Raw genomic sequence first — 14,246 nt, forward strand, 5'->3', positions numbered from 1 at the left:
GTCTGAAAAGACCTCCAGAAAAAATGATAGCTCTCTCATTTACATAATAGCTGTGAATTTAAAATATATATATAATATATGGTCAACAACAGTATAAGCTCTAAAACTACAAATACTGCAAGATATAAAGGGGGGCAGGCAGCGTTTCTCCCAGGCCGTAGCCACAGACCTCGTGAAAGCAATAGCATGAGATGTGTCGTCATGTTGCACTACAACGCTATTTTTTGCACATGAAGCTGCAATGTCAACTTTGTGTGTGTGTGTGTGTGTGTGTTTGTTTCCAGTCAACAGAACTAAATGGGTGAGTGTTTCTTCCCCTCGTGTAATAGACCTTCAAATCCTTGACAAAAACAAACAAATCTCAGTCAGTCCATCATCGCCTATTTGATTTCTCTTCAGGGGTTGACCAATCGATCTGAACTTGTGCATTGGCACTGACATATGCAGAGAGAGACAGAGACAGAGACACACAGAGAGAGAGAGAGCGAGAGACACACACACACACACACACACAGAGAGAGAGCGAGAGCGAGAGCGAGAGCGAGAGCGAGAGCGAGAGCGAGACACACACACACACACACACACAGAGAGAGAGCGAGAGCGAGAGCGAGAGCGAGAGCGAGAGCGAGAGCGAGAGCGAGAGCGAGAGCGAGAGCGAGAGAGAGAGAGAGAGAGAGAGAGAGAGAGAGAGAGAGACAGAGATTCCACTTTCCCCAAGCTGTTCATTAGCATTTTCGCCACAGGCGTAATTGCAGGCCATGGCCTAGATAAATGGCACTGCCGTGTTTTTATGGGATATGTAGTCATGGTCCCATCTTCCTGACAGACGGGTGGACAGATAGAAATGCAGGTACGTATGGCCTTGTTGGAACAGCAGATTCGTCTCATTCAGTGAGACTAGCTAGCACCCGAGTACAGAAACAAACACAGAAACTTTCTTCCCCCAAAAATGTTGCGAGCGTCTGGTCAAGAGAGCAATGCCTCAATGACACCCAACGTGCTACATGTCATTGTTTATGCCATTATCTATTCACAACTTTGTTATACAGTAAAACACGTATATAAACTGACCAACATCGCATCTATTTGGTCCTTACCCCCCGCCCCCTCATTCATGTCTTCACAAAAAATCTTGTATTAGTATTCTACAACATGACATTTTCTTTCCTAACTGGGTTTCCGATTCCGATGTTTCGGGGTGGAAGATCAAAACGTACCACTCATCCTTGTTTATTTAGCCAGGGGGAGATATTGCATTCATGAGCTTCTGAAAGTACGACTAGTACCTGTATGTGTCATAGCAGGCAGCAGGGTCTGGCAACGTCTCAACGGAGAGTAGGGAGAGACCACCCCCAGCCACACTGCAGATGTACTAGCCGCCATTTAAAACTCCAGTTCCCTTCAATTGTTTGGACTTTACGCCAAATTGTACTTTTGTACAGGCATCTTCTCGAGTCGACACCGGTTATTTTGGCATGTTTGGCAACATTTGAAAGTCTATGGAGAAAATAAAAGTGACATCTAAACAAACAAAAAAAAACAATGAAAAGCAAGCCATTTACAGAAAAATGGTCAACATCTATATGCAATATATGGCCAAAGCTGTGAATAGACCATGCCAACATTGTCGTTTAAAAGTAAAACAGTCAAGGTATCCCATTGAGAGAGAGAGAGAGAGAGAGAGAGAGAGAGAGAGAGAGAGAGAGAGAGAGGACACAGTAGCGTTGCTGCACCGATAATATGCATTAATTTCTAAATGACGACTCACATTTTCACCTGTTTTACAGTAAACCGGGGTGCTGCCGTCACCTCTCAGAGGTTTATTTGACATCGTGTTTGCGTTTGAAACGTTGGAATACATTCATTCCCGTCACTCAATAAGCTTCCTGTACACACCGCTGCACAACGCTATCGCGGCGCGACATATTGTTCGTTTGAAAAACGGTTCCTTGACGGCCGTTGAAGCCACAGCATCGCAACACGGCGTATTGACAAAAAGGTTGATTCTCCTTTCCCGACCATCTCCCCATGAGGAAAGAAACCACGGCCTTCTCCTCCTTTCCAAATCCATCCATCCTTCGTTACGTTCACCTTTCCTCTTTTCTAGGAACATTAGGACCTTTTCTGTTGAAAAACAAAACGTCTAAAAAGAAAATTAAGCATCATCTGCTGTTTCTGTACTTTTTTCCACGTCCAAAGAAGCATGCTTGCTTTTCCTCCCAGAATAAGACTAAATCCCGTCCGTCTAACCTTGCCTTCCTCATCTCGTCGGAATGAAAGAGTCCCCTCTCCCGTCGTGGCCGTCCCTCAGAAAAGCAGGTCTTCGTTGGTGATCAGAGCCTCCACCACCATCCGCTGGTATCGGATGTCGTTGAGGGCCGTCATGGCGTCCAGGTCGGCCGCCCTCATCACCGTGGGCCCGAACACGATGCCCAGGTTCTCACCCGTCATCAGGTTGTCCTTGGCATTCTGCACCACCCTGGACGGACGGGCGAGAGAGAGAGAGAGAGATTTCACAATGTGTGACAAGTAGCCAGGCAACTATTCCACAATCTCCAAATGCCAGTGGTCGAAAAAGTACTCAATTGTTTTACTTAAAGGACAACTTTAGTTTTTTTCAACCAAGGTTCATGTTTTAGGTTGTTATTAGAGAAAGTAAAAGATGTGTGTAAACCTTTCTTCATTTGCTGCTTTCTTTCGTTTTAGGGATTTTAGCTGTTTTTTACAGGGGGGCGGGGGCATTCGAGCATGGGGCTAAATATGTATTTTTGTACAAGATTTTATAGCGATTTATTGTTTTATTATTTACTCTACTCCTACTAAACCCCAAGAAATTACATCTGGCCACCAAAGATCACGAGATCTACTGAATGTGTCAAACTGACATATTGAGCCTATAACACAGTGGTGCTTCCCCCCAATAGGCTACCTTCACATTCAGTAGATCCTGTGAAGTTCTGTGGCCAGATGTCATTTCCTGGGGTCTAGTAGGACTATGGTAAATAATAAAAGAATAAATCGCCATAATATTTTGTAAAGAAATACATATTTAGCCCCATGCTTGAATGCCCCACCCCCCCTGTCAAAAACCGCTAAAATCCCTAAAATGAAAGAAAGCAGCAAATGAATAAAAATGAACACTCATCTTTTACTTTCTCTAATAACAACCTAAAACATGAACCTTGGTTGAAAAAAACTAAAGTTGTCCTTTAAGTAAAAGTATCAGTACTGCAATGTAGAACTACTCCCTTACAAGCAAAAGTCAGTAAAAGTACAAAAGTATTGGTCCCATTTCAAATATTTTGAAAATAGCAGATCTACAAGGTCACAATGCGTCGCGATGCGACACATTGTGAGCTTGTAGATCTGCTAAATGTATATAGGGCTGTGTTTTGTAATAATAATCCAAATCTACAGAGTACTTTTAGTATGTGCTGTATGTAGTGGAGTAAAACTAAAAGTACAATATTTGGAACCGAGATGTAGAAGAGAGTAGAAGTAAAAGTATTGGTAATTGGAAATACTCAAGTAACGAACAAATACCTCAAATCTGTACTTACAATAAGTACACAATGTACAGTACTATACAGTAAATGCACTTGGGTACTTTCCACCACTGGTATTGCAGTATACACTTTACCATATACAGTAGATCGGCTACATTGATTTGTATTCAGTCAATTATTAAGCTTTAACCCATTTTGGGGTGGGAAGGGAACGCCTTTTAGCTAGTATCAAGAGCTCAACATCTCTCTTCAGAGATAGCCCTTACCCCGTAGCCTTTAGACATCTGAACTCATAGAAATATGCATATAGCACTTTAAAAAACTGAATGTAATTTCCTATGCTGCTGCTTTTTGTATTGTATTGTCCTTCTTGTTTGTGTATCTATGGTTGTCTGTATGTATGTTGAGTATGAACCAAGACAAATTCCTATCAACTTGTTGACATGGCAAATAAATGATTGAATCTTGAATTGAATCTAGTGTTAGCATTATGTCATGCTTTAGCTATTGAAAAATAGCAGATCTACAAGCTCATAGCGCGCTACAGAGTCAGAGTGGCGCGCTACGAGCTTGTAGGTCTGCTATTTTTGAAAGATCGAAGAACCACTGACATAGAAACACAGCTTTTTCAGAAAACTGTCAGGATGTAGAAGACATTTATAGAATCTGATCTCAGGTCAGAATGGGTTAATGGAAAACAACCACCGAGCTCTGATCATTATGGTCCATTGGGAAGAAGGCAACTATGCTGCCCTCTACTGACAATTTCCAGTATTTTCACAGGAAAGGTATGACCTCATTAGGTGAGCCATGAGGTATTAATGTTCTGACCTCTTTAGGTGAGCCATGAGGTACCTTAATGTTCTGACCTCTTTAGGTGAGCCATGAGGTACCTTAATGTTCTGACCTCTTTAGGTGAGCCATGAGGTATCTTAATGTTCTGACCTCTTTAGGTGAGCCATGAGGTATCTTAATGTTCTGACCCCTTTAGGTGAGCCATGAGGTATCTTAATGTTCTGACCTCTTTAGGTGAGCTATGAGGTATTAATGTTCTGACCTCTTTAGGTGAGCCATGAGGTATCTTAAAGGGTAAGACCACTTTTTTTGAGGTTTGGGTTGTGTAGTTACTTTGCCATGATGCAACTCCAAATGTGGACAAGAAATAAAAAATAACTGCTCCAGTGATTAGAAATTGATAATTCAAAATTTGCTCCTCATTGACTTACATTGTATCTAAAACAGCTCTCAAAGTCACTCTTTTAGTACGTAAACAAACACAAACAATGTTGATTCAGACAATATAGAGCATCACCAAAACTCATGCTGTTTTATTTTTTCATAAAAATGTTTTCTTCCTGTTGATTTTACTATTTGAAGATCTGGATCCAGATCCACGGATCCAGTCCGGGTTTTCTTCCCAATAAAATGGACAAATCAACAGGAAGAAAACATTTTTATGAAAAAATAAAACAGCATGAGTTTTGGTGATGCTCTATATTGTCTGAATCAACATTGTTTGTGTTTGTTTACGTACTAAAAGAGTGACTTTGAGAGCTGTTTTAGCTACAATGTAAGTCAATGAGGAGCAAATTTTGAATTATCAATTTCTAATCACTGGAGCAGTTATTTTTTATTTCTTGTCCACATTTGGAGTTGCATCATGGCAAAGTAACTACACAACCCAAACCTTAAAAAAAGTTGTCTTACCCTTTAATGTTCTGACCTCTTTAGGTGAGCCATGAGGTATCTTAATGTTCTGACCTCTTTAGGTGAGCCATGAGGTATCTTAATGTTCTGACCTCTTTAGGTGAGCCATGAGGTATCTTAATGTTCTGACCTCTTTAGGTGAGCCATGAGGTATCTTAATGTTCTGACCTCTTTAGGTGAGCCATGAGGTATCTTAATGTTCTGACCTCTTTAGGTGAGCTATGAGGTACCTTAATGTTCTGACCTCTTTAGGTGAGCCATGAGGTATCTTAATGTTCTGACCTCTTTAGGTGAGCCATGAGGTATCTTAATGTCTGACCTCTTTAGGTGAGCCATGAGGTATCTTAATGTTCTGACCTCTTTAGGTGAGCCATGAGGTATCTTAATGTTCTGACCTCTTTAGGTGAGCCATGAGGTATCTTAATGTCTGACCTCTTTAGGTGAGCCATGAGGTATCTTAATGTCTGACCTCTTTAGGTGAGCCATGAGGTATCTTAATGTTCTGACCTCTTTAGGTGAGCCATGAGGTATCTTAATGTTCTGACCTCTTTAGGTGAGCCATGAGGTATCTTAATGTCTGACCTCTTTAGGTGAGCCATGAGGTATTAATGTTCTGACCTCTTTAGGTGAGCCATGAGGTATCTTAATGTCTGACCTCTTTAGGTGAGCCATGAGGTATCTTAATGTTCTGACCTCTTTAGGTGAGCCATGAGGTATCTTAATGTTCTGACCTCTTTAGGTGAGCCATGAGGTATCTTAATGTTCTGACCTCTTTAGGTGAGCCATGAGGTATCTTAATGTTCTGACCTCTTTAGGTGAGCCATGAGGTATCTTAATGTTCTGACCTCTTTAGGTGAGCCATGAGGTATCTTAATGTTCTGACCTCTTTAGGTGAGCCATGAGGTATATTAATGTTCTGACCTCTTTAGGTGAGCCATGAGGTATATTAATGTTCTGACCTCTTTAGGTGAGCCATGAGGTATTAATGTTCTGACCTCTTTAGGTGAGCCATGAGGTATCTTAATGTTCTGACCTCTTTAGGTGAGCCATGAGGTATCTTAATGTTCTGACCTCTTTAGGTGAGCCATGAGGTATTAATGTTCTGACCTCTTTAGGTGAGCCATGAGGTATTAATGTTCTGACCTCTTTAGGTGAGCCATGAGGTATCTTAATGTTCTGACCTCTTTAGGTGAGCCATGAGGTATCTTAATGTCTGACCTCTTTAGGTGAGCCATGAGGTATTAATGTTCTGACCTCTTTAGGTGAGCCATGAGGTATCTTAATGTTCTGACCTCTTTAGGTGAGCCATGAGGTATCTTAATGTTCTGACCTCTTTAGGTGAGCCATGAGGTATCTTAATGTTCTGACCTCTTTAGGTGAGCCATGAGGTATCTTAATGTTCTGACCTCATTAGGTGAGCCATGAGGTATCTTAATGTTCTGACCTCTTTAGGTGAGCCATGAGGTATCTTAATGTTCTGACCTCTTTAGGTGAGCCATGAGGTATCTTAATGTTCTGACCTCTTTAGGTGAGCCATGAGGTATATTAATGTTCTGACCTCTTTAGGTGAGCCATGAGGTATATTAATGTTCTGACCTCTTTAGGTGAGCCATGAGGTATTAATGTTCTGACCTCTTTAGGTGAGCCATGAGGTATCTTAATGTTCTGACCTCTTTAGGTGAGCCATGAGGTATCTTAATGTTCTGACCTCTTTAGGTGAGCCATGAGGTATTAATGTTCTGACCTCTTTAGGTGAGCCATGAGGTATCTTAATGTTCTGACCTCTTTAGGTGAGCCATGAGGTATCTTAATGTTCTGACCTCTTTAGGTGAGCCATGAGGTATCTTAATGTTCTGACCTCTTTAGGTGAGCCATGAGGTATCTTAATGTTCTGACCTCTTTAGGTGAGCCATGAGGTATCTTAATGTTCTGACCTCTTTAGGTGAGCCATGAGGTATCGCAGTGACTCGCAGTGAGCAGGAGGCAGCAGCTTCAATGCTTCATGCAGTGCTTCCAGCCGTTTGTCTGTGTCTATGATCTCTGTAACACAAATCAGAAAGACAGCAGGTTGTTTATATATTCATGGCATGGGGGGGGAAGGAAAGAAGCAACTTCATTTACTCCTCACCAGGCTTTCCACCTCGGAGGAAAGCCTGGTCTGGTGTGAACCGGTCTGGAGCGGATAATATCGTTACATCATGTTGTAGTCATTGTTTTGTAGTCATCAGGCAGGAACAATCAATCGGAACTTCCTTTAATAACAATAAAAGCTCTCATAGCCTGTGGCTTTTATTGAGACAAATCGGTTTGAGGGAAAAGGAAGTTCCGGAAGATGACTACATGACGTAGCGATATCATCCTGATGACTACAAAACAATGACTACAACATGACGTAGCGATATCATCCTGATGACTACAAAACAATACTACAACATGACATAGCGATATCCTAATGACTACAAAACAATGACTACAACATGACGTAGCGATATCATCCTGATGACTACAAAACAATGACTACAACATGACGTAGCGATATCATCCTGATGACTACAAAACAATACTACAACACGACGTAGCGATATCATCCTGATGATTACAAAACAATACTACAACATGACGTAGCGATATCATCCTGATGACTACAAAACAATACTACAACATGACGTAGCGATATCATCCTGATGACTACAAAACAATACTACAACATGACGTAGCGATGTCATCCTGATGACTACAAAACAATACTACAACATGACGTAACGATATCATCCTGATGACTACAAAACAATACTACAACATGACGTAGTGATATCATCCTGATGACTACAAAACAATACAACATGACGTAGTGATATCATCCTGATGACTACAAAACAATGACTACAACATGACGTAGCGATATCATCCGCTCCCGACCTGATCATAAACCCGAAAAGGAATGCTGCCCAGGCTAACTCCCTTAGGTCAACAAACGCAAAGAAGGAGAATGCACTCGGTGAGCAAGAACGGCTCAATTTACTCATTTGATAGTTTGGCCAGGAAATGTCAAAATGTCACAATTATTCCCCCGACATTCTAAAAAGGTAGAGTAAGTGATATTTGTTGATGTTCCAGTTCCAATTTTGTCTGCTCATTTATTTGTCATCACTTACAATTCCAATTGTTTAATCTGTATATCCTGACTGCGTTCTCTTTATCCAGATGGGATAAAATTGGTATCCCAGGGCCCAGGCCGTAGCGTAACGGTCTGGGCACCGGACTGGTAATCCAGTCGCAGTGTGCCGCGGGTTCGACTCCCGGACCCGACACGGCCTTTACTGCATGTCATCCCCCCATCTCTCTCCCCTTTCCTGTCAGCCTACTGTCTGTCCCTTAAAAAATCAATAAAAGGCGTAAGCCGCAAAAAAATATCTTAAAAAAAATAAAAAAAATTGGTATCCCAGTTTCAGTTTCTGTAAATACATTTTGTATTTAGTTGGAGAGACATGGAGACTCCCGTTACTGAATAAACACTATCAATGAGTACTATCACAGACTTTTTATCACTCATTTTAACCAAAGAAAATTACTTACACTACCTTTTAAGAGCCATTGGGATCCCAATGGCTCTTAACCCACATTGGGTGGGAACCCCTTTGTGTTAGCATGTTATGCTTCAGCTATTGAAAAACAGCAGATCTACAAGCTCATAGCGCGCCACCGAGTGGCGCGCTGCAAGCTTGTAGGTCTGCTATTTTTGAAAAATCGAAGAACCACTGACACATAGCTTTTTCAAAAAAAGTGTCAAACAGACATTTATAGAATCGTTCCCAGGTCAAAATGGGTTAAAGGGACACTTCACCCTTTTTGCAAAAAAATATATGTTAATGACGTTTAGAAGCTTTAGATCACTTTCCTGGGGGTATTTATGTGTGTAATATGTGGTTTTAGTTATTTTAGATTGTAGCAGTGAGCCTGTTGTCTCTGATGTCATGGACACTGGTCTCACTACCTTCCTGGACTACAATTCCCATAATTCTTTGGTGCACTGCCCCTCCTTGTGGATAGGGGGAGAGCTGTCTTACTGAGACAACATGTAGTCCAGGAAGGAAGTGAGCCCAGTGTCCATGACATCAGAGACAACAGGCTCACTGCTACAATCTAAAATATCTAAAACCACATATTACACACATAAAGATCTCCAGGAAAGTGTTCTAAAGCTTCTAAACGTCATTAACATATATTTTTTTGCAAAAAGGGTGAAGTGTCCCTTTAAAGGTAGTGTCAACTGAGTATATGGGTATAATGTTCATTTGGCGGTGGTTTGACTGGGTAATGCCAGTCAACAAGGACCTACTTGCAGCCTCGATGAAGCGCGGGTAGGCGTCGTACGTGATGAGGGGAATGGGCAGCTCCCGGAAGTAGAGCTTGAGCGCTCCGGTGATTATGTTAATGTCTTCATAAACGTTGGAGGATATATCAGCCCTCTCGCCATCTGCAGGGTCAAACAACCAATCCGTCATTTAATCAATCAAACAATCAGTCGCTGTCGGCCCCGTAAAGGACAAGTGAAGAAGACGGTAAGGAATAGATAAAAGGACAGATTTTCAGACAATTGAAACAATGGTTAAACAAATGACCAATCCTGATCATGTATGACGCTTAGTCATAGTCTTACCCTAATAATGGTTTAATCTTTTCTTAGTTTTTTATTCTTACTAGTCTTATTACGTTTGAAATGTACTAGGTATTTGTATGATATGTCCTGTATGTCAGTCCTGTTTGTATTGTTTGATGTTTGATGTCTGGGGACTGCAGCATGTCTTGCTAAATCTGGTATATTTACACTGCATTTTTAATGTAATGTTCATCAATATACACTGTCCAGACTAAATAAACCAATAAAGTAAAGTAGATGACTCAAACGAGGACGTTTTGTAGCCGTCAAACTATTTGAAAATAGCAAAAATATCTAGTTTTTATCAACTAAAACTGCTATACTGAAAAACTACTATTCAAATGACTAAAACCTATATGCATTTTAACTGACTAAACATAAAACCTGAGAAGTGTGTATTATTATTAACCCATTAAAACACATCTGTGCCATTTTAGAGTTTTGTGTTGGCTATTCAATAATAAAATAAAATACAGATTTATCTACAAAGATCTACAAACTCGCAGCGCAATAATTTCATGCCACGCTGGTATGCTTGTACATCTGCTATTTAAAAAAGAAAAATATCTTGAAAGTCTGAGAACTACTAATTTTTAAAGGCATTAGTGGAATGGGCCCCAGGTCCTAATGGGCCCCAGGTCCTAATGGGCCCCAGGTCCTAATGGGCCCCAGGTCCTAATGGGCCCCAGGTCCTAATGGGCCCCAGGTCCTAATGGGCCCCAGGTCCTAATGGGCCTTAGGTCCTAATGGGTAGAAATGATCATTTAGTGTGGATTAGAGGCCCCAGGTCCTAATGGGTAAAAATGATCATTTAGTGTGGATTAGAATGGGCCCCAGGTCCTAATGGGTAAACATGATCATTTAGTGTGGATTAGAATGGGCCCCAGGTCCTAATGGGTAGAAATGATCATTTAGTGTGGATTAGAATGGGCCCCAGGTCCTAATGGGTAAACATGATCATTTAGTGTGGATTAGAATGGGCCCCAGGTCCTAATGGGTAGAAATGATCATTTAGTGTGGATTAGAATGGGCCCCAGGTCCTAATGGGTAGAAATGATCATTTAGTGTGGATTAGAATGGGCCCCAGGTCCTAATGGGTAAACATGATCATTTAGTGTGGATTAGAATGGGCCCCAGGTCCTAATGGGTAGAAATGATCATTTAGTGTGGATTAGAATGGGCCCCAGGTCCTAATGGGTAAACATGATCATTTAGTGTGGATTAGAATGGGCCCCAGGTCCTAATGGGTAGAAATGATCATTTAGTGTGGATTAGAATGGGCCCCAGGTCCTAATGGGTAGAAATGATCATTTAGTGTGGATTAGAATGGGCCCCAGGTCCTAATGGGTAGAAATGATCATTTAGTGTGGATTAGAATGGGCCCCAGGTCCTAATGGGTAGAAATGATCATTTAGTGTGGATTAGAATGGGCCCCAGGTCCTAATGGGTAAACATGATCATTTAGTGTGGATTAGAATGGGCCCCAGGTCCTAATGGGTAGAAATGATCATTTAGTGTGGATTAGAATGGGCCCCAGGTCCTAATGGGTAAACATGATCATTTAGTGTGGATTAGAATGGGCCCCAGGTCCTAATGGGTAGAAATGATCATTTAGTGTGGATTAGAATGGGCCCCAGGTCCTAATGGGTAGAAATGATCATTTAGTGTGGATTAGAATGGGCCCCAGGTCCTAATGGGTAGAAATGATCATTTAGTGTGGATTAGAATGGGCCCCAGGTCCTAATGGGTAAACATGATCATTTAGTGTGGATTAGAATGGGCCCCAGGTCCTAATGGGTAGAAATGATCATTTAGTGTGGATTAGAGGCGTGGCAGGTGACTCACCTCTGTCAAAGGCCAGCTTGACATCTTCTATTAGCTCAGAGAAACCGGATATTCTGTACAAGCCCTCGGACTGCAGCCCTGCTGACAGAGGGACGAGCAGTGTGAGAGAGAGAGAGAGACACAGCACAGCAGCTTAAAGACAGACAGAGGGACGAGCAGTGTGTGTGAGAGAGAGACACAACACAGCAGCTTAAAGACAGACAGAGGGACGAGCAGTGTGTGAGAGAGAGAGAGAGAGAGCAGCTTAAAGACAGACAGAGGGACGAGCAGTGTGTGTGAGAGAGAGACACACAGCAGCTTAAAGACAGACAGAGGGACGAGCAGTGTGTGAGAGAGAGACACAGCAGCTTAAAGACAGACAGAGGGACGAGCAGTGTGTGAGAGAGAGAGACACACAGCAGCTTAAAGACAGACAGAGGGACGAGCAGTGTGTGAGAGAGAGAGACACAGCAGCTTAAAGACAGAGAGGGACGAGCAGTGTGTGAGAGAGAGACACAGCACAGCAGCTTAAAGACAGACAGAGGGACGAGCAGTGTGTGAGAGAGAGAGAGACACAGCAGCTTAAAGACAGACAGAGGGACGAGCAGTGTGTGTGAGAGAGAGAGAGACACAGCAGCTTAAAGACAGACAGAGGGACGAGCAGTGTGAGAGAGAGACACAGCAGCTTAAAGACAGACAGAGGGACGAGCAGAGTGTGAGAGAGAGAGAGAGACACAGCAGCTTAAAGACAGACAGAGGGACGAGCAGTGGGTGAGAGAGAGACACAGCAGCTTAAAGACAGACAGAGGGACGAGCAGTGTGTGAGAGAGAGAGACACAGCACAGCAGCTTAAAGACAGACAGAGGGACGAGCAGTGTGTGAGAGAGAGAGACAGCACAGCATCTTAAAGACAGACAGAGGGACGAGCAGTGTGTGAGAGAGAGACAAACAGCACAGCAGCATAAATAATGAATACATTCCAAACAAACAGATTCAGCAGAAATATTACGCCTGCCTCTAAAACCTGGCTCAGAAAGAGCTCAGCTGGGAGAACAGAACAGACAGAAATAGCTCCAAGCTGATCCATCAAAAGTGCAACTCATTTCAGCCAACTGGGCAGGGTGGAGTAACCTACTAGGGTGGAGTAAAGGAGACCTTAACCCATTTAGGCCCCACGGCGAAATTGTCTTCTGAATCATGACAGTTTTCTGAAAAACCTCATGTTTCTATATCTGTGGTTCTCAATATTTCATGTCAAGGACGCCAAAAAAGTTTTGTACGGTAATAGGCCACCGACCCCATCTGAAAATATGTTGTTCCAGGGACCTCCTCCCAGAAGCAAAGATTTGAGTTACGCTCTGAAAGAATATATATTCAAAGATTTGCACATACATTTTCACGATTTAAAAAAAAATAGACCTACAAGCGCTATGAGCTTGTAGATCTGCTATTTTTAAATAGCTAAAGTACAATTTACAATTTAGGCATTTAGTAGACGCTCTTGATCCAGAGCGACTTACATTAAGCAAAAACAAAAGCATGGCAAAGTATAACATAATAACATAATAATAACAAAACACCAAAAAGGGTTCCCGCCAAGAATGTTCACCATTACAGGAATGTGATGATATCGTTTGAGGTACTGTAATTATCCTACCCACAATAGCATGTAAACACACAATAAAATGAAAAATGGTGCATTTTATATAGCGCCTTTTTGCACTTTACATCCACAATATTCAAATGCCATCGTTGGAGGAAACCTGCCCACCAGGAGCGGTTCAGTGTCTTGCTCAAGGACACCTCGACACAAAGCCAGGTAGAGCCAGGGATAGGCCTGTTACTATTATTACAGAAACGTCTAATACAGTAATCGTCTCCATATTGAAAAATGTATATATAAATAGCAGATCTACAAGCTTGTAAATTTTTTGAACACTAGTTTGAAAGTATAAAATGGTTAAACGTGTCCTAAACAGGAAAACAGAAATAAATGTTTTGTTCATTATGCTCGAATGTTCAATGCCAAAACCAAAATGAAATCATTAATCGCCATCTTAACTTTGTAATGGCGATAGGGCCTTTCTGTGTGGAGTTTGCATGTTCTCCCCGTGTCCCCTAGGGTAGATACCCTCACAAAAACATGCCGTAATCCTGGTCTCTAAAACTACCTCCCCCTGGCCAGCCGGGGCGCCTGATGGAGGGGAAAGGAACTGGTCGGAATAACGTGTCCCTTCCACACGCTATACGTCCGGCCGGGGAAATTCCCCTCTGTCAGGTGAAAAGAAGCAGCTTGGACTCCTCATGCATAGAAGGAGGCATGAGGTCAGTCCGCTGCCCCCCCCCAGGTTGGCAGAGGAAGTGTAGCGCCCAGGATTACATTAGATAATTGGCACTGGGTGAAAAGAAAAAACTGGGTTACAAAATCGTGGGATAAAATTAAAAAAAAAACAAAAAAAACTTTGTAATGGTGACAGCCCTAGCCAGGGACCGAACCAGGAAACCTTCCGATTCCAATGCGGCCACTCTAGCGCCCGAGCCACTGCCGG

At 42.2% G+C, this 14,246-nt stretch overlaps 1 protein-coding gene across 1 annotated transcript in view; it reads right to left on the reverse strand.

Moving 5' to 3' along the window:
* Window positions 1-2,244: 2,244 nt before the first annotated feature.
* Window positions 2,245-14,246, reverse strand: part of LOC310854085 (FERM, ARHGEF and pleckstrin domain-containing protein 1-like) — a 159,470-nt gene continuing 147,468 nt past the window's right edge. Inside the window, 4 exon segments of the mRNA XM_083758578.1 lie at window positions 2,245-2,479; window positions 7,148-7,253; window positions 9,553-9,690; window positions 11,719-11,796. Coding sequence (XP_083614704.1) covers window positions 2,308-2,479; window positions 7,148-7,253; window positions 9,553-9,690; window positions 11,719-11,796 — 494 coding nt within the window. The 3' untranslated portion in view covers window positions 2,245-2,307.

The sequence above is a fragment of the Protomyctophum parallelum genome (genome assembly GCF_964188405.1).
Source record: "Protomyctophum parallelum genome assembly, chromosome: 23".
In the NCBI taxonomy this organism is placed as follows: Eukaryota; Metazoa; Chordata; class Actinopteri; order Myctophiformes; family Myctophidae; genus Protomyctophum; species Protomyctophum parallelum.